A 21,179-nucleotide genomic window follows, 5' to 3' on the forward strand; every position below is an offset into this window, starting at 1 on the left:
GTGATCCGCCCGTCTCGGCCTCCCAAAGTGCTGGGATTACAGGCTTGAGCCACCGCGGCCGGCCCCTCTGTACATTCTTCTTAGTAATTCGGATGTCAAAAATAAACACACAAAACAACCGGCTAGACATAGGAAGGGAGGGATGGAAGGAGGAAAAAGATAAAGCCAATATGGCAAATGTTGAAATTTAATGAATCTTGATGAAGGGTATATGGATGTTCATTTTACTATTCTTTCAACTTTCCTGAAAGTTTAACATTCTTCAAATGAAAATTGAGGGGAAGAAAATTAATTTGAATGTTTTTTCTGGGCTTAAACCATGGCTTTCCTGGCCCATCCCTTGATCTCTGGCTCCCATAGTCCCAGACCTGTCCTGTCCTTTGTCCTCTGCTTCAGGATGTTGTTTTTTTAAAGTATAAAAAGAGGCACGATGGCTCACGCCTGTAATCCCAGCACTTTGAGAGGCCGAGGCAGGTGGATCACGAGGTCAAGAGATTGAGACCTTTCTGGCCAACATAGTGAAACCCCGTTTCTACTAAAAATACAAAAATTAGCTGAGTGTGATGGCACATACCTGTAGTCCCAGCTACTCAGGAGCTGAGGCAGGAGAATCGCTTGAACCTGGGAGGCAGAGGTCGCAGTGAGCTGAGATCACACCACTGCACTCCAGCCTGGTGGTGACAGAGTGTGACTCCATCTCAAAAACAAACACACAGAAAAAAAACATAGACTGATGAGAAGTTCATTGAACCGGTGAGTAGAACCGATGAGTAAAGGGATGTAACAGGGCGACCATTTCAGTTTGTTTGGATTAAGTTTCATTACTATCCTTTAAAAAATAAAAGAACTTAATAATCACATTCACTTGGTGTAGAATTTTGCTAAAGCTTGAGTTGACCTTTCTGAGGACCCGAGGTTAGAAACCCCTGGTCAGGTGAAAAGGGCCTGCCCACAGTGCTGCATCATTTCTTTCTGCTAGCCATGTGGCCTCATTAAGTGTCACTTTACCACTGAGTGTTGTGAGGCTGGGGAGGTGGAGGCAAATGGACCAAGGTCACTTTCTGCTCTAAATAGACCATAGAGTTTTCCTGTTCTAAAAAATTTGTGATTTGTGTCTGCTTCTTAGCATCTTTTGTGTGAGTAGAAGTGAGTGAAAGAGTATTATGATATTGGCAACTACCATCAAAAAAAAAAAAAAAAAAAAAAGGCGCAGCCCCACTGAACAAGGGGACAGACCTAGGTTTGAATGATGATCCCAGCTCTGTGAAATGGAGGCTCAGATGAATTCAGCATCAGATTGTACTGGAATGCTACAGCACCCATCTGGCTGGACTCTCTGCCATGGTACACTTGGGAACACATCCCTGTGAGTGAATGATCCAGCTCTTCCGTTGTTTTTCCTTCTACAGTTTACATAAAATGTGCTGATTTCTATATAAACTGTGATGCCATCTAATCTAAGAAAGTGTTGAATTGAAAGTTTTATTCTTTATCCACTTAAGGTTATTTCTTAATTTTTTTCCATTGCTTTTTACCCATTCTTCATCATTGACCCAGATCGTCCTCCCCAGAATTACTTGCTAGCACGGAGACAGACCCAGAGTCACGGACAGAGGAGGGCCTCTATAAATTTTGTTAATCTGGAAATGGTCCCTGAACCACAGTTTGTAAAACACTGGTTTATGAGAAAAGAAGATGGGATGAAGACAGAAAAGGACACCTTTGGAAACAATAACACTGTGGTGTGACCACAGGATTGAATGCCAGGAAGTCATGAGTTCTAATCCTAAATGTATTTCCCAAGACACAGTGGCAAAACTGAATGGAAAAGTGCTCCACAAAAGCCCTTTGGTCATTTTTTCATTCATCTCTCCATCAGCTATTCATTACATATGTGCCTTCAACGTGCTGGAAGGGATTGTATCCCTTCAGCCAATCTCATTACCAGACCTGATACTGGCTCCCAGCCTGTCACAGCGATAAGACATATCCATAAGTGGCCACCAACATGCCAGAGACAGTGGCTGTTGCCATCAGAGAGGGGGCAGATTGCAGGCATGGGTAGGGCAGATGGGGGAGAGGTGGCTTCCATTCTGTGGGGCTGTGAGGGTTTACTGGAAAAAAAGCTGGCATTGCAGCCAGGCCTTTAACTGCAAGCTATCTTAGACATTGGAGATTGGTGGAATAAGTAGCCCAGTATAGGAACAGCACAAACAACACTTCAGAAAGCAGAGGGTATAGAGAAGAATTTAGCACACGAGGGACATGGGGGAGCGTGCAGTCTAACTGGAAAAGTACAGATTGGGGCTGGGTCATGAAGGGCTTTAAATACTAAACTGACTTTCTATTTCTCTCGGTAAGGAGTTGATGAAGGTTTTTGACCAATGCATGCTTTAAGATGCTTAATCTGGCAGCATCTGCAACCTTAGGGAGAACAGTTTCTGTGATGTGGTAGGGGCCATGGCCAAAATCCAGTGAGGTGAATAATGACGAAGTGGTGAGTAAATGTTGCTGTGGCGACTAGACAGCTTCTTCCAGCTTAAAGGAGGTAGAGATGTGAATACCTTGAGGAACCTGAGGGTACAGGGTCAGAGGAAGAGTGTAAATGACAAAGGAACAGAAATTATTTCTAAGCTTTTGTTATTTCCTAGGGTTCTTGGCGAGGTCTTAAGGGATTATAGAAGACTTTTACTTACTCTTCACGTGTTAATTCCCAGACCAATGGCTTTGGGTAAAACACAGTCTTAGAAGTTTTCTGTCTCTTTAAAAAGTTCTCCTAAGCCCTTCAGTCACGTGCCTTCAGAAATTTTGGTTACATAACGTTGCTCTGAATTGGAATTCTGCAGCCTCATGAACTGGAGTCTCATTCTTTCCCTCCCCCACCTGGCACTTTATTTTCTGCGGGTCAGGGTTAGCTTCTTTCTAACCATTGTTGCGGAACTCTTTAAATATTTGGTCTCACAGGTTCTAAAAGCTGGCAGGCCAGGCTGCTCCCTGCAGGTTGTGAGACCAAAGTCTTCCAGAAAAGGAGCCAGTAAAATCCCAAGCATGTTAACCGAGTGTAACAGCTGCATGGTGCACCACCCCCATCACCCTCAACCCCACCGCACGGGGCTGGGCTCCCAAGTGCTGAGGCCAGCAGCTCCTAGCCACTGCGGCTTGTAAGCAGAAGGAGCCCTCATGCAACACATCGTGGTAGGCTCGTAATTGCGGTGATGACAACAGATTAAATCACTGGCTCTCAGCACTGAGGACTGGGGTTTGTCAGGGTCACTCACCGTTCCTTTGCTTCTCCCAATTTTCCATAGTGAGAGAGCAAGCTTGGAGTCTGCTGCTACAGTACAAATGCTTTCTGAGAGCCCTCTGAGTTTTACTGTCGAGAGGTTCATTCTCTAAGTAGTCTAGGCTGCATCTTTCTTTCTTCCAGCATCCTCTCAACACATGATTCTGGAATGTTGTAATCCCTCAATATACATATGTATTTAGTTATACCCTGCTTTTATCCAAAAATATTTGAAGGCAGTTTACAGATATATATATATATCTGTGTGTATATATATACACACACCCGCACACACACACACACACATATATATATACGCACACACACATATATGTGTAAAATGCAGTGAATTTTGGTGTTGTTTTTGGAGACAGAGTCTTGCTCTATCACCCAGGTTAGAGTGCAGTGGCGTGATCTCAGCTTATTGCAACTTCTGTCTCCCAGACTCAAGCGATTCTCCTACTTCTACTACTAACTGGAAGTAATAGTAGACTACTCCTACTGCTCAGGAGTACTCACCTACTTCTCCTGAGTCGCTGGGTCTATATGCTCATGCCACCACAACGGCTAATTTTTGTATTTGTTTTAGAAACAGGGTTTCACCATGTTGCCCAGGCTGGTCTTGAACTCTTGGGCTCAAGCAGTCTGCCCACCACGGCCTCCCAAAGTGCTGGAATACAGCCATGAGCCACTGTGCCCAGCAAGTGTTTTTTAAAAATTAGGAAATGAGGCAAAAGGAACACGTGAGTAGGAAAATTAGGCACAGCCAGAATAAGGGTTAGTTCACAAAGTGCAAACTATAAATAAAATCTCCTAGAGGCAAGTTAGGAAGGTTTTCTGAGTTTCCTAGCAGCCAAAGCAAAAAGGAAAGCTTTTTAAAGTTTATTTATTTTATTTTGTACAGCAGACAGTTCATATAGCATAAAAAGGGAAACCATCAAGGATAAAATTTGTGTGTCTGTAAGATACAGATTGTCACGAGAAGAGTGTTTCCTTATACTGCATCAACTTTCCCCGTAAGTGCACTCTATAAAAGGATACTGCATGGTCAAATGGGCCCTTGTTCTCCCTGCTTCCCTGCAGTGATAGCATAGTCATTTGGTTGACTTCTTGCAGTGTCCCTTGGGGTAGCCTTGGTGGCAAAGCCCCAAGTAGGACGAGGGCACCATGGGAGGCCTGTGCAGGGTGTTTCAGTGCAGTTCTTCGCATCTCCAAAGGTGCTCCCTTGAGGAATCTTGGTTCTGGGAGATGCTGTCCCACAGAGAAGTGCCAGGAGCAAATGGGTTGGGCAAGAACTATTGATACTGGCATATTAAAGGCTCCTTGAAGCCCTACAATTAAGAAATCAGCCCGGTATTTCCCAAACTGATTTAATCACAAGACCTTTTTTTAAAAAAAATAAAACACTTAATTGGCACATTCAGAAACATTGATCTAAAACAGGGGTCAGCAAACTTCCTGCGAAGGGTCACATAGCAAATATTCTAGGCACAACTAAAACAGCTGTCTGTCACAGCTAGTCAGCACTGCCATTGTATAGAAAAAGTGTGGCTATGTACGATAAAGCTTTATTTGTGAGTAGTGCAATTTGAATTTCCACTATCATTTTTGCGTCACAGAATAGTATTCTCCTTTTGATTTTTTATTTTTTAGTCATTTAAACATATTAAAACTGTTCTCATCTTGTAGGTCATTCACAAACAAGTGGCAGGCCAGATTTGACCAGTGTAATATGGTTTGCCAATTCCTGATCAGGAATAATGTTTGGATGGCTTACCTTTCCAGCAAGCAAGCCTTCCTGAGTACTGTTTGTCAGGTTCCATTTTAATTTAGACTTTTATGTTTCTGGTTTAAGAGCAGATTAAAAAGTGTTAAAGGTAATAGAGAGTTGGTTTGAGTCCTTACAGGCTAGTCGAGGATTTTCCTTAGAAAGCAGTTGTGGGTGCTCCCAAAGAAGACATTTACAAACTGATAAACAGTCTTACACTGTTTATCTTACACGGTCACATATGGTTGAATCAACTTCAGGCTGGAAATGTCTTAATGGGCATTATCATTAATGCACCGGATCGATAGAAATGAAAGTCTCAAAGCACCCAGAGAGACATTTAATTTTAAGAAAATAAAACTTCCTAGTCAACCCTCCAAGTAATCTAGTAAATATGGTTTCCCACCTGCAACCAAGCTAATGGAGTTCTTTTTGATTTTGACTAGGGGAACATTTTTTTGGCTTTTATGATGTCATTATGATGAAAGAAGAGGAACCAAACATTCCTACTACCATGTCTGACTTTTTAGTTTCAGTTATACAAGTCCTTTTTATTGAGTACTCAGTGTATATAAAACATTTGGTTAGGTTTTATGGGAGATACCAAAAGGAGACAGAAGTGGATACTTCCTTCTTTACCTTGTGAGCCAAGTTCAAGATCCTCATCAATTACAGCCCATTGCTGTGGTGCCAGGTCTGATTTCACCTCCTGGGCACTTCCTATTGCCATCCATCTGTTCATTCAGCAAACATGTCTGAGGTGCGGCCTCTGTTCAAGGCTCTGGGAACACAGCCCTTGGAGCACACGTTCCAGGAGATCAGTGTTTCTCTTCTCCTCTGGCACTCTTGCTTACAACCTCTTTTATATAGTGGAACCAGAATTACTTCTGTATATCTTGAGGCTTGAACCTTCATGTTCCCTACACTGTGTGTGACTCTCCTCGAAATATTTAGTGGGAGAGTGGGTCTCCTGATTAACCACACTTTCCGGGATCTGCACTCTAAATGCTCTTGTTCCCTCCACCTGAATGGCACCCAGCTTTCCCTGCCCTATTGTCTTAGCATCCAGTGGGGACACAGTTTTTACCAGATCTGTAATCTTGAAGCCATTAACTATATTAAGCCAAATGCATCTTGTAACAAATGTTACAAGATAGCTAAATCTATGTACAAACAATAATACATATCTGATCAATTGTTTTTTGATTGAGGAAGATTCTCTACAGTTTTTATTTTTTCCATTTACAAAAGTAATATTCAATTGCATTGAAAAATTTTAAAAATATGAAAAAGTACACATTAAAGGGAAAAAAATTAATCCATAAATCTAGCACCTGTCGATCAACCCTATGAATATTTAACATATATGTTTTACTTTTCTTGATTTGAAAGTCACATTAATTTTTTTAAAAAATAGTAAACAATAAAATTGACCTCCTTTTGCTGTATGTAAAATTCTGTGAATTTTAAGACATGTATAGATTTAGTTCCAGTCCCTCTGCTGCCCCCATACAAGCATCCCTTTCCTAGCTCTGGCAATCACTGATCTGCTCTCTGTCTTTTCTCTGTTTTCCTTCCATTTCGTTCTGTTCTCCTCTTCTCCTCTCCTCTTCTTCTCCCCTCCCCTCTTCCCACCCCCCCCTTTTTTTTTGTTTTTGAGACTGAGTCTCTCTCTCTTGCCCAGGCTGGAATGTAGTGGCATAATCTTGGCTTACTGCAACCTCCGCCTCCCGGGTTCAAACAATTTTTCTGCCTTAGTCTCCTGAGTAGCTGGGACTACAGGCGTATGCCACCATGCCCAGCTAATTTTTGTATTTTTAATAGAAACGGGGTTTCATCATGTTGGCCAGTCTGGTTTTGAACCCCCGACCTCAGGTGATCTGCCCACGTTGGCCTCCCAAAGTGCTTTGTTTTCTTTTTGAGAGTGGCTCTTTTCACTCAGTTCAATACCTTTGAGATTCATCCAGGCTGTTAGATTTATGAATAATTTGTTAATTTTTGTTGCTAATTACTGTTCCATTTTGGGAGTGTACCATAGTCTGGTTGTCCATTTACCATTTAAGATTACTTTTTGGGTTGGGCATGGTAGCTCACACCTATAATCCCAGCACTTTGGGAGGCCAAATTGAGAGGATCCCTTGAAGCCAGGAGTTTGAGACCAGCCTGGGGAACAGAGTGAGATCCTGTTTCTACAAAAAGTTTTAAAACTACTCCAGTATGGTGGCATGCACCTATACTGTCAGTTGCTTGAGAGTCTGAGGTGGGAGGATCATTTGAGCTCAAGAGGTTGAGGCTGCAGTGAGCCATCCAAACAAGGTTATTATTTTTTAAACATTTGACATTTTTGAAATTCTAAAATGTCTTAAAATTAATGTATATATTTAATGTGGTGGGGTTTTTATTTCTTCAAAAGCTATTACAGAATTGATGGTGTATCTTATAATTAATACTCTCTTAGGATCAAAGTATTGTGGTTAGGATTAGAGAGGGCTGTTGGGAGTAATTAGGAGTAGGGTAAGTGGACAGTTAAGACTGAGACAGAGAAAGGCCCCGAGAGCTTGTGGCAGGCCAGCACGAGAGCAGCTTGGCAGCCTCTGAAGACAGGGTCTCGCTCTGTTGTCCAGGCTGGAGTGCAGTGGCCCAATCATAGCTCACTCCTGCCAAGGAAGTTTTGAACAGAGGAGCAACACCAGGAAAGAAGTCTTTAAGAACTAAGCCTGTCTTATCATGGTTGGTACAAGTATGGACATCATCAGTGTTGATGAATCAGCAAAAGACAGAGAAATGGTGGCAGTGCACTGCTAGTACTGGTTGGAGTGGAGGAAGAACCTAGGAAGCAGTGAGCACTGACTAGAGAGTGTGGCATGGAGGCAGAAGGGCAGTTGCTGCAGAATACCCCAATCTCCAGGCAGTGCCCAGGCAGGAAAGGCCAGAGGTATGGAGAGCCAAGGACAGCTGCTGCCAAAATCTTTAGGTGTTTACATGGTGGAAATGGGTGGGTTGAGTCAGGCATGCTATATGGGAAACTATAAACAGAATGAGAGTTTCACAGGTTAAGAGTGCAGTGTTCGTAAGGATACCGGGCAAGGATAAAATGGTGAACTTAGTATAAGCTTGGTTGTAGTATATAATTATTCTGTGGAAACAGACTGTGATTTGTGCTACTTCCAGGTAGGCTTATTTTATGGTTAACTGTACGGCCCAGTTTTTTTGCAAAGCTTATTGTTGGGTCTCATCCCCCTGTATCGCATGTCAGATGACTTATTCTTTGGCATACCCCCATTTTTTTCACTATAGGAGAATGAACAGTAAATTATCTTCATAGAGGTCCTTAAAGGACAGCTTCCCATCAGACACTGGAGAAGGATATTTTACCAAAGTTGTAAATTGAAGAATAATTTACCAAAGTAACTTGCCGCTCTTGTCGGCCAACTCTTCTTGAGAAGCCTCGTTCATGGAAGCAGCCTCATTTTCACCCACTCACATCTCTTCTGGCTTGGGGTGAAGGAGAAGTAGGTGCCAGTTCACACAGAGGAAGAGAAAATCACTCACCCATTTGTCTCTTCCCAGTCTCACATTTAACTAAAGATCTCATTCTCATAGAAGTTATTTTTCACTTTCCCTAACAGAGCACATATACAAAATTCACTGTTCTTTAAAGCTGTACTATGATGGGGCAAAGTTGCTATTATTTGTGGCATTGCTAATTGTTTCTTCAATCTTTCCTAGAAAAGACTGTATCTTCACCATTGACCCATCAACCGCCCGAGACCTCGATGACGCCCTCTCCTGCAAGCCACTCGCTGATGGTAGGATGGAAATTTCTATAGCATCCTGGGCAGCAGGCAGTCTGCATGCCTGTGTGGTTTGCCTGGCTGCCCTGCGCTCCCTAAGCAGCATACTATGCAAGGCTAGGTTTGCTTTGTGCCTGAACTTGCCACAGGCCTCTGAGCCTTTACAACTATGTGACCTTAAGGTTGTGCTCCTGGGCTGGGCGCGGTGGCTCATGCCTGTAATTCCAGCACTTTGGGAGGCCGAGGCGGGCGGATCACAAGGTCAGGAGATCGAGACCATCCTGGCTAACACGGTGAAACCATCTCTACTAAAAATACAAAAAAATTAGCCAGGCGTGGTGGTGGGTGCCTGTAGTCCCAGCTGCTGGGAAGGCTGAGGCAGGAGAATGGCGTGAACCCGGGAGGTGGAGCTTGCGGTGAGCTGAGATCGCGCCACTGCACTCCAGCCTGGGCGACAGAGTGAGACTCGTCTCAAAAAAAGAAAGAAAGAAAAAAAAAAGATTGTGTTCCTGTGGTGACGTTGGTGAGGGTGAGAATGAGAAATATTCTCTCACTAGACTCTTCTTGGGCCTCAGAAGGGGCAACAGTGAGTGCAAAAGAATGAATTGCAAGCCTTGGCCCTTCAGATAGTTCCAGTGTTGGCGTAAGGTATCACAGAAAGAAAGTTCCTAAGGGCTCTGCTTGGGAGAGACATAGGGTTCTTTACCTGAATTTAACACCAAATAACGTGATTGAAAGGGTACTCTTCAAAGTCATGCTTCCAGTTGGGTAGCAGGAACCCTGAGAACTGCCTCTCTAGGGCTGAGCTGGAGAAGCCTGGGCTACTCCCAGTAGGTTTTCATCTGTCCAGCAAGCTGAGAAAGGCAAACTGATAGGGGCTCTTTAAACATTCTTCTGGGATGTTACTGAGCAGGTAAAAGTAGGATTGAGGCTAGTTGTCTTTGGAAATTATAGCTGGAGGAAGGGAATGCAGCAATTGACTCTCAAAGGAAAAATGTAGGATGTGAGAAAAGTGAACCCTACCAATCCTCCCCTCCCCCTCCCCTCCATTGCCCTCCCCTCCTCTTCTCGACAGAGTCTCACTCTTTTGCCCAGGCTGGAGTGTAGTAGCATGATCATGGCTCACTGCAGCCTCAATCTCCCAAGCTCAGGTGATCATCCCACCTCAGCCTCTCAAGTAGCTGAGACTACAGATGTGCGCCACCAAGCCTGGCTAATATTTTGTATTTATGGTAGAGATGGGGTTTCACCATGTTGCCCAGGCTGGTCTTGAACTCCTGGGCTCAAGTGATCCATCCACCTCAGCTTCCCAAAGTTCTGGAATCACAGGCATCAACCACCATGCCCAGCACCCGCAATCCCTTTTCTAATACCGCAGATGTGCTGCTTCTAGTTTTTACCTATTTCTTGCCCCTCTCTAGGGTGGCTTCTGGGTGACTGCTTTGGCTTTGGTCATCCTCACAGATGATCTTGGCACTAACATGGCCTTTGACATTTGCCCAATGTGGATATCCACCGTTGCAGTTTCAGTCTGCTACCAAGCACTGATGGCCTAGTGGCCTAGTCTTTTAAAACATTGCAAAGATGTTCATATCTCCTGTTTTTATCTTCCTTGAAACTATGGGCAAGATTGCTCAGTATTTTCTTTTTTAAAAATTAATTAATTAATCGATTTTTAGAGACAGGGTCTCACTCTGTCGCCCAGGCTGGAATTCAGTGGCTCATTGCAGCCTTGAACTCCCAAGCTCAAGCAGTCTTCCTGCCTTGGCCTCCCAAAGCACGAGCCACCATGGGATTACAAGCACAAGCCACTGTGCCCAGCCTCAATAAAGAAAGATAAAGCATAACAAGAGAAAAGGTCCCCTGGAAATTTTAGAGAAATTATATCTTTTTAAAATCCAAAATTCAAGCAGCCTACTTCAAAAGGCAAGTACTGGCTTGATTTCTTATATTCTTAGCAATCTCTGTTGCATGCAGAGGCTTAGGCATACCTGCTCGGTATGTAGATGCCACTTCCCTAAGCCACAGTGTGAAAAATGCCTCATATTTTCCTTCCCTCTAGGTTCACACCTCTACTGTTTGTGTAATGCTTGGACAGAATTGCTTCCTTTGTTTTGTCCAGTTTCATAGTTGATAATAGCAGAAGGATACATCTACTACCTGTTCCTCTGTCTCAGCTGGCCTGGAACGCTGCACCTTGCAGGGATTCCAGGGAGCTGGCACATGTCCTACCCTACTCACTGCATACACTGCAATTTTATGTCTAGGGTACAAGTGTGTCAGCAGAGGTTTCTTAGAGGAAGTGGTCAAAGATATGGTAGGAAATATAGACTGGGGACAGATTTGGGGACAAATTTTCAGACCAAATAGTGTTTTTTGTTTGTTAGACAATGGAAAGGCAAGCAGATGTTGTTCAGCAAGAGAGCATTCAAAAAGAGGAAAATAATTTAGCACTTCAAGGAAAAGGAGAGAAACTAGAGGCTGGAAAATGAGTCAGAGAAACATTGCAATAGTTACGGACTTGGACTAGATGGTAGCAAAATCAATAGGGGGGTTGGAGTGGGAAGGACAGATGTGAGAAAGGGATAATGACAGAAGAATCTATGGAAATGAATACTGGGGTTGAGGGAGAAGAGTCCAAGATGGTGCCAAGGTTTCAACCTGGATGACTGGGAGATGGAACCCATAAGTTAGAAATGGGAATCAGGAGTACAAGCTGGTTTGGGAGAGAGTATGTTGGCGTGGAGTTGTCCGTCTGATGATACTTATGTTAGTTGCTGCAAATTCTTTGTAGAAGAGCTGAGGTATGTATAAATAAGCTAATTAGACGCAGCCCATGGAACTATATACAAAGAGCCCTGGAGGAGAGGAAGCAATGCACCAAAATGCAGTGATTTTATTTGAATAATGGGATCATAAGAGATTTTTTTTTCCTTTCTTTAGTTTCCAAATTTTTATAATGTGGCAATAATAGTTTTATAATGAAAAAAATTGTGTAATACAAAAATATTATGAGGTGCCAGAAATCACAGGCCGCTCAGTAGCCTGCTGCACCAGGTGACCAGACACCTTCCATCCACTTAGTTTCTCTGTCGTTCCAGAGGAGCAGTTTGGCAGAGCAGCAGAGAAACGACATGGAAAAGGAGTCAGGGAAGACTCCGAAAAGGCCTGAGTTGGTCAGCAAACAGTTTTACGGTGGCACTTCTACAGTTGGCCTTTGTGACAACAGTTTCTGCCAGGGCCATTTATCCAAGGAGTTGAAAAGGGAAAGTCATTTCCAGTTTGGATTGGGGTGAGATTGGCTAAGTTCAAGTTGAGGTAGTTACCAGTTCATGTCAATTCTTGCTTAGGGGGAAAAATGTTAAAGTTTCAAAAAACAAATAGTGTTTTCTTGGCCTATTTATATCATCTGTAGTTTTGTTTTGTTTGTTTGTTTGTTTTAAAGAAACTGTAAAGTTTAACTTTCCTTTGGTTTCATTAAAATTATCTGAATGACCACTCTGTGAAAAGCAGACAGATGTAACATACCTGGTCCTCACTTTCCCTTTTGGTAGAGTTCAGATGTACTCTGACCAGGACATACCTGGTCCTCACTTTCCTTTTTGGTAGAGTTCAGATGTACTCCAGGACTTGTTAGCAGTGTCTATCAGGTGAGGCACTCCAGTGATCAATTCAACAAATCGCAGTGACCACCTATCTACCAGTAGATCATAATTAGGTTGCAGGCGGAGGAGAGGGTGCCACCTATCTTCGTGAAATCTCAGCTTGGAAGGGATTCTATGAGTCATCCAACCTGGTAATTCTCCACTTTTCTTAGCCTGAAAACACACTTCAGGAGAACACTCCCATGAGCATTACCCAGCAATGTAGAGTTTTTTCACCTTTGTTCAAGAAAATGTTTAGTGATATAAGTGAATAGGAGTGGCATTATAGTGATAATCCAGAATCTGGAGACAGTAATCGTGCGCCTCAGTGTTTTATTATCGTGCCAGGTCACTTGCAGCCTACCTCACAGCTGACCTCAACGCTCAAGTGTGGGAATGCCACAGTTGTCAGATCACCCTCTGGTTTTTGAATTACCTCCACCGCATCCACTTATGGAATGTCTAGATTGCATTTGAACTTTCTACCTTAGAGGCAATTCATTCTGCCTTAAGATGGCTTGACTGTTAGGAAATCCTTCCCTGTAATGATCTGAAACACTGCTCTCTTCCTGTAATTTTCCACTCATTAGTCCCATTTATGCCTCTTGGGGCCCTATAGAACAAATCTAATGTCTCGTTTGACAACCTGTCAGTTACTAGATAACAGTTATCATGTGTCTTCTGAGTCAAAAATTCTCAACTTAGCATCCTAAATATTCTTTGGGGTCCAGTGGATGATGAGGTGTGAGCCCATCTCCCATGTCATGGAGTCATTTCTGCTTTTATGAAGTCTGAAGTTCATGGCTGCCTGTATCCAGACTTCGCCTCCCTGGCTATTAGGGCCTGCGCTCTTCTTGCCAGTTCCTCCTTATTGGGCAGGACTGGGTTCAGAGTAACAGCTACCCATTCTCTTCAATTAATCAAGCATTGTGGCTTTGCCTTAGTCTCTGAGGGAAAATTGTCAGCCTGACCAGCTAGGACCTTTATTCAGCTTTTCATTGATTCAGGCTCCCAGCAGATCCTGCAGGAAATTGAACTTCACTTCTCCAGCATCTTGTTTCTCTGAAGTTGTATTCTCTAATGTGCGCTCTGCTGTTGAACTTACAGGGTTACCCTAGCCAGGCCTTAGAAATGAATGAATGGGAAGGGGGAATGATGGTTAATGGGTTTCAGTTTCTTTTTGGGTGACGAAAATGTTCTGGAATTAGATAGTTGATAGTTGCACAACTTTGTGGACATACCAAAAACCACTGGGGGAAAAGGAGTGAGGGAATAAGTGAATGAGAAGAAATAAACATATCCACTTATCCTTGAGGCTTTCTGGAAATTGGAGTTTATACACCTTAACCACAATTTAGCAGAGGTCTTTATGGAATGCCTAGCTGGATATCATAGTCACATCCCTCATGTCCATCTCTCCTCCTTGCTGCTTTCCTCTCTGAACCATGAAACTACAGCCCCAGGTGCACAGCCCTCTGCTCCGCTGCCCGCTCACATTTCCCATCCCCACAGAGTGCAGCCATCTGACTCAAAAAAAGAAGGGTCTGTCCCACTATCTGCATAGAAAATACTTGGTTAAGTTAGAACAGCATCCAGCCTAAGGGGCCTCTGGGATGCATATTACCTACTGTGCTCAAGGAAGCACCAGTCTGCCTGCCTGGATTGTCTCTGCAGCCTGCCTGGTTGCATGGCTTTTTTGGGGGAGGATGGAGCAGACAGCTCTGTTCCTGGGAGCCCATAGCAATAAGGGAATAGAGTGAGAGTCTAGGAGCAGTGCCTGTAAGGATTTCAGAGACTTCCTAATAAACTCTCTGGCTCCCCAAATGGTTATGTTTGTCACCTGCTGAGAATTTCCTGTATTGACTGATCACCTTTGGAGGCAGTGAGGAAGTAGGAGCTAGAAATTCTTGTGTCCCCCTGTGTGCCCAGGCTTTAGCTAGAAAGCCTGAGGGATAGGATGGGGTGGTAGTTGTTTTAAAGAGCAAAGGGCTGAGATGAAGTCACTGGACCTGCTACTGGGAAGAAACAGGAAACCTGAGAGTCCTGGAGCTTCTGAGTGAAAAGGTTCATGCATGTCTCTAGCAGCCAGGCCAGGCCTCTTCCTGGGCTCTTTTCTCACCTCTGGGAAGACTTCTCCCCAGCAGTCATTCACCCCAGCCCCTTTACATTTCCCTTTGCCCTGCTTCCTCCTCTTGCTGTACCAACTGAAGTCTCCCTCATCCTATAAAACCTTCCTGTACTCTGCTCCAGCTCCAGAACTTTCACTTGTGTCTGTCAGGACACCTTGGAAGAGTTGTCTTTACTTGCTATTGCTTTCTCACTTCCCGTGTATTCCTTATCCCATTTGCAGCGTGGCTTCAGAATGCTGGCTGCAACAGGTTGCCCCAGCCTCAGTTCACTAAGCATCTCTACAGCACTTGGCTCTTTAGTCTGCTCTTCCTCCTTGAAATTCACCCACTCTTCCTTGGACTCAAAGGACCCTCCCTGCTCTTGGTTCTAAATGTGGGCTTTTCTTCTCCAGTCGCCTGTTTAACTCACCTTTCACTGCCCAGCCCTTCAGGCATCAGTGCCCCTCCTTTCATGCTCTGCAGTCTTTGCACTTGGTGTCCCCTGTGCCTGGTTTCCCCTTTCCCTGCAAAGCCACGTGGCTGATTTCTCACTTCCTTTCAGGTTTGATTGGTCGCCTTCTCAGTGAAGCCTTCCCTAGCCATTTTGCCTCTGATTCCACCCCTCTCACCTAGCCACCTTTCCATTTTTTTTTTTCTCACCACTCATCACTTGCTAACTAACATAGGTCAAAGGTGGCTTTTTTCTTTGCTTTTAAGATGGAAGATATTTGATATGTTTATGTTGAGAGCTAGGAGATGACAGAGAAGGAAAAGTTGAAAACACAGGCATGAGGAGAGTTGATTGTTTTGCAGGATCTTGAAGAAGAAGGTAGGAGATGAATCAGAGCATAAGTGGAAGGCAAGGCCAAGGCAGAGGAAGAACGCCCCTCCCCTCCCCTCTCCTCCCGTTCCTCCATCCCCTCCCCTCTCCTCCCGTCCCTCCTCTCCCCTCCCCTCTCCGCCCCTCCCCTCTCCTCTCTTTTTGGATGGAATCTCGCTCTGTTGCCCAGGCTGGAGTACAGTGGCACAATCTTGGCTCACTGTAACCTCCACCTCCTGGGTTAAAGTGATTCTCTTTCCTCAGCCTCCCGAGTAGCTGGGACTACAGGTGCACGCCACCATGCCCAATTAATTTTTGTATTTTTAGTAGAGACAGGGTTTCACCGTATTGGCCAGGCTGATCTCAAACTCCTGACTTTGTGATCTGCCTCCCTCAGCCTCCCAAAGTGCTGGGATTAAAGGCGTGAGCCGCCATGCCCAGCCAGAACACCTCTTTCTATGAGACAGAGAGGCAAGACATAGTTGATGGGCCCCTGCTAATGAGGGATCACACCTGGCCATATCCGCTTCCACTGTGAAGTAGAAAGCCGAACGCTGCTGAGAGGGCTGACGGAGTGGTGAAGGAGATAGTCTGAGTGGAAAAAAACAACGCAAACTGCCTTTCCCCTGCTGCCACCCTGCAACAATCAACACAGAAGACTGCTATGACCAAATACTTGGGTGCTTTTTTGCCATACACAAAGCAAGCAATTAGTTCTGCAGCATATGCCAGAGGGTGTCCTCCAATTCAGTTCTGATATTCTCTGCCTGGAGATAGCATCAGATCCCAAAGATTGAGCTCCTGATCCCACAAGACTGCCTCATGCTTCTGATGCCAGTCGCAGGCTCCAGGTTGGTTTACTTGTGATTCTGTCTGACCAGCTCTAAGTTTGGGATCCTGCAACCCCCTCCTTGAGTTTCATTAATTTGCTAGAGTGGCTCACAGAAAACTCAGGGAAACCCTTAGGTTTAGTGGTTTATTATAAAAGATATTGCAAAGGATACAGATAAACGGTTGCCTAGGGTGAGGTATGGGGGAAGGGATGTGGAGCTTCCATGCCCTCCCCAGGCATGCCACCTCCATGTGTTCAGCTCTCCAGAACCTCTCTGAACCCCTGTCCTATTGGGCCTTTTATGGAGGCTTCATTCGATAGGCATGATTGAAGCGTGGACACCCATGTAGAAATGTGATTGGGCAAAAAGTGTTTGATCTCAGTGACAGACTGAGTGGAGAAACTCAGCAAGGCCTGTCCAGATGCTTCTTGGCCTCTCTGTGCAGCATTCCCTCTTCCAGGTTATCGGGCAGGACCCCCTTTGAAATGGAAGTCTTCCAACCCACAATCAGACAAGGTAGGTCAGAGAACATTTTAATAGGAAGAGGGGAAGATTAGAATCCTGCCTTGGGGAGAAAAAGAAGCTGGTGAAAGGAGGGCAGGAGAAAGTCAGAGAGATTCAGTGGCCTAAAGCTCCCCAACGTTTTAACAAAAGACTGTAATAAGGGCTATAGGAGTCATAAGCGAGGAACCGCGGATGAACACACACGCGCGCACACACACACATGTCCATGTCACGCACACATCACAGATAGGATCGGGAACTGACCAGGAATCCATCAGACAAAGCATTGGCAAACACTGCTTAGGTATGTCTGGGTTTGAATCCTACAAAGTCTGGAGAATAATAAGATTTTCTTCAGTAATTCTTAGCCTCCCAGGTGTGGGAGCAGAGGTTGCAGAGATCCAAACTTGGAGGTTTCAGGCCGGGCACAGTGGCTCACACCTGTAATCCTAGCACTTTGGGAGGCCGAGGTGAGAGGCTCATTTGAGGTTAGGAGTTCAAGACCAAACTTGGGAGTTTCCTGGCAGGGAGAGCTGGAGGGGCAGCAGGACAAGGGTCTCACTGAGCCTGTTTCTTCTCCGCCCCTTGCTTTTATGATAGAATCGGCTGGCGTCTAATCAAAGTTTTACAAAGTAATTCTGGAACCACATTTGATTCCTTTTCCTCTCCAGACTGTTGTCATGGTTTTTTCAGTAATTTCCCTCCCTCCTCACTGTCTCCCATCCACCTTGCTGTCCAGTTATCTTTCCTATGTGGCATGCACAAGGACCAGATCATGTAGCTTTTCTGCTTGAAAACCTGCTTGTACCTATGGGTTAGGTCTGCAGTTCTTTAGCAGAGCTTTGTTACCAAAGCCCTTTAAGATTAACCCTCAGTCTCCCCTCCTGCCACCCCACTTCCCGGTGCACAGTGGGGGCTGGTCACTGCAGGCTCTGCTGATCTTCTGTGCCCTTTCCTGCCTCCAGGCCTCTGCCTGCTCCTTTCCCTCTGCTTACAAGGCCTTGCCTCCCTGCCTCCTTCTGTCAGATGAAATCTCCTTCTAAGAACAACATAAACCTCTGCAGAGCTTTCCTTTCCTCCTAGCAGAATGCATTGTTTCTGTTTATCCTACCAGCAAGTATTCTTCATGTCTTGGATATAGCAATAAACATCATTACTTCTGGATTTAATTCTCTTTTTTGCTTATTTCCTAAGAGCAGGGTGTTCCTTGGATATCTCTACTTCCTGAGTACCTTGGATATCTCTACTTCCTGGTTGCTGCCCTGCATTTTAAAAATGTTTGGTCTAGTCAGATCTAGCCAGGCAACTTATTGCATACCTTCAGTGTTTCACTCCTTTTTCTGGTTCTTGCCTTGCCCCTTTATTTCTGTGTACTTCTGTCCTTAGTTTTGTGGGTTGCCTGTGGGTTCATATCCTGACATATAAACCTGATCCACTTTCTCTCCTAAAAAATTTCTTTGGAATTGGGCATACTTTTCCCTTATTCCATTCAAGTGTTTCAATCCATCTGTCATGTCTCAGTGGTACCTGTAAGATCATTGGATTTATCTTATGTTCATGCTGCTGTTACTCCAGCTCTGTGAATTGGCCCATGTGAGGCTCACTTCCTTCTTCTTATTTCCTTGCCAAGTGTCTTGCGTGGCCTGCACTGCTCTTCTCTTTTCATCCCTACAGGCTTCTGCAGCAACTCATGTCTTCATTTTATCTTGTCATTTCCTCCACTTCCCTCCTGCCTGTATCCTTGCTATTTTCAAATTCAATAAGTGCTAATTTTCTGATAAAATTAACTTCCTGAATGAACCCTAACGTGGTAGTAAAACAAAATTTGTGATCTAAATGCCAATTTTTTTCCCTTTAGTTATATTGGCAAATAGTCTTGCTAGTTAAGAAATGCCTTTTAAACACCAAGTACAGTGCTAGGTGCAGTAGCTTACACCTATAATCCTAGCATTTTGGGAGACCAAGGTAGGAGGATCACTTAAGGTCAAGAGTTCAAGACCAGCCTGAGCAACATAGCAAAACCCAGTCTCTACAGAAAAATTAATTAATCAATTAATTAATAGCTGGGCATAGTGATGCACATCTGTAGTCCTAGCCACGTGGGAGGCTGAGGTGGGAAGACCACTTGAGCCTGGGGGTTCAAGCCTGCAGTGAGCCAAGATGGCGCCACTGCACTCCAGGCTGGGCAATACAGTGAGACTGTGTCTCTAACATAAATAAATAAATCAACACCAAGTATCTCTTCAGTCGCAGTGCTCACCTATAAGTTGGGAGAAGTAGAAATAGGAATTTGAGGGCTGGGCATGGTGGATCACGCCTGTAATCCCAGGACTTTGGGAGGCCGAGGTGGGCAGATCACCAGGTCAGGAGTTCAAGACCAGCCTGACCAACATGGTGAAACCCCGTGTCTACTAAAAATATGAAAATTAGCTGGGTGTGGTGGCACGTGCCTGTAATCCCAGCTCCTCAGGAGGCTGAGGCAGGAGAATCACTTGAACCCGGGAGGCGTAGGTTGCAGTGAGCCAAGATCGCACCACTGCGCTCTAGCATGGGCGACAGAGCGAGACTCCATCTACAAAAAAAAGGGAAAATAAATAGAAATTTGATAGTGTAAAAATCCAGGTATTCCTTTGGTAGCAGATAGATCTTAATGCCATGTTGATAAGACATTGGAAATTAGAAAGTTTGTTTTTAGACTGGGCACGGTGGCTCATTCCTGTAATCCCAGCACTTTGGGAGGCTGAGGCAGGTGGATCACCTGATGTCAAGAGTTTGAGACCAGCCAGGCCAACATGGTGAAACCCTGTCTCTACTAAAAAATACAAAATTAGCCGGGTGTGCTGGCACATACCTGTATCCCAGCTACTTGGGAGGCTGAGGCAGGAGAATCGCTTGAACCCAGGAGGCGGAGGCTACAGTGAGCCAAGATTGCGCCACTGCACTCCAGCCTGGGTGACAGAACAAGACTTCATCTCAAAAAAAAAAAAAAAAAGTTTGTTTTTATTTTTTATCTCTTGGGAATGTAGTTGGGTGGTTAAGCTGGTATATGGAGATAACGCCAAGGTACTGGAATTCAGGAATCAGGTGACAGTTCAGAAATCAGGTGACAGTTTAAAAATGAAAGTCAGCTTTATATGTAGGGTTTCCTCTTGCCTGGAGATCTGTGAAACTTCAGAGTAAATCTGTTATTTTAGTTTGCCTATGGCTGAAACAGAATGTTGGCAGTAGTTTTATTCTCTTGAGGGTCACAAAGCCCTTTGAGGATTTCATGATAGCTATGGACTTTCTATATATAGTAGCTATATAAAATTTTGCATAGAACTTACATTTCCAGTAATACCGTGGAATGGATATCCTGAAAAAAATCTTTCTTCACTAAAACTCTGTAAAATGATGCACTTTTAAAAAATGTATGACAGAACTGGTAAGAAAGTATGGAAAATATATAGAGGCCAGGAATAAAACAAGAACAGGTATACTTCGTATATACCAAAGAAGTGTACATGTGTTAAAGAAAGCAGCTTACCTAATGGCGTCGTCCAATTCTTAGTAGGCCAGAGATTTTGCTCAGGACCTGAATTAACACTACCTGCATAGTGTATAACATTTCTTTTCTTTTTTTTTTTTTTTTTTTTGAGACGGAGTCTTGCTCTGTCGCCCAGGCTGGAGTGCAGTGGCGCGATCTCGGCTCACTGCAACCTCTTCCCCTCCAGGTTTAAGCAATTCTCTGCCTCAGCCTCCGGAGTAGCTGGGATTACAGGCGCATGCCACCACGCCTGGCTAATTTTTTTTGTATTTTTAGTAGAGACGGGGTTTCACGATCTTGGCCAGGCTGGTCTGGAACTCCTGACCTCGTGATCCACCCGCCTTGGCCTCCCAAAGTGCTGGGATTACAGGCATGAGCCACTGCGCTTGGCCAGTCTATAACATTTCAAACCAAATATTTATTTTAAAGTGGCACCAGGTGGATAATACTTCCAGAAGCTGGAAAAATCAAAAGCATATTTCTTCTGGAAGAATTAACTCTCAATCAAACCTTTAAAGATTTGCCACCGATACAGTTCTAGTAAATATTATCTCACTTAAAAAATCATGAAACCCACAGGAAATAAGATACCATGAGTGAGAGCAGAAAAAAAACAAATGTTGGAATCACATTCACAAAGACTTTAGATATTAGAATAATTGACAATAAAATAAGTATTTTAATATATTGAAAGAAACTAAAGAGTGAATTGAAAGTATGAGTTAGAAAAAAAGATATTAAATGACTAAAAGATTTGAAAAAAGAACTAAATAAAACTAGAAGTGATAAACTAAAGTAAGTAAAATTTAAAACTCAACAAATTGGTTTAAAAATTAGACTCAGTAAATAGAGAATTAGAGAATTGGAAGGTAAATCTTAAAAAGTCAAAGTATAACACA

The 21,179-nt window shown here is 44.0% G+C and overlaps 1 protein-coding gene across 7 annotated transcripts in view; it reads left to right on the forward strand.

Annotated features, from left to right (window-relative positions):
- The window catches only part of DIS3L2 (DIS3 like 3'-5' exoribonuclease 2), a 380,688-nt gene that overhangs the window by 238,216 nt on the left and 121,293 nt on the right, over positions 1-21,179 (forward strand). For all 7 annotated transcript variants that reach the window (XM_077957889.1, XM_077957886.1, XM_077957885.1 and 4 more), the window contains one exon: positions 8,781-8,860. In XM_077957889.1, coding sequence (XP_077814015.1) covers positions 8,781-8,860 — 80 coding nt within the window. The remainder of the gene's footprint in view (positions 1-8,780; positions 8,861-21,179) is intronic.

The sequence above is a fragment of the Macaca mulatta genome, chromosome 12 (genome assembly GCF_049350105.2).
Source record: "Macaca mulatta isolate MMU2019108-1 chromosome 12, T2T-MMU8v2.0, whole genome shotgun sequence".
Classification (NCBI taxonomy): domain Eukaryota; kingdom Metazoa; phylum Chordata; class Mammalia; order Primates; family Cercopithecidae; genus Macaca; species Macaca mulatta.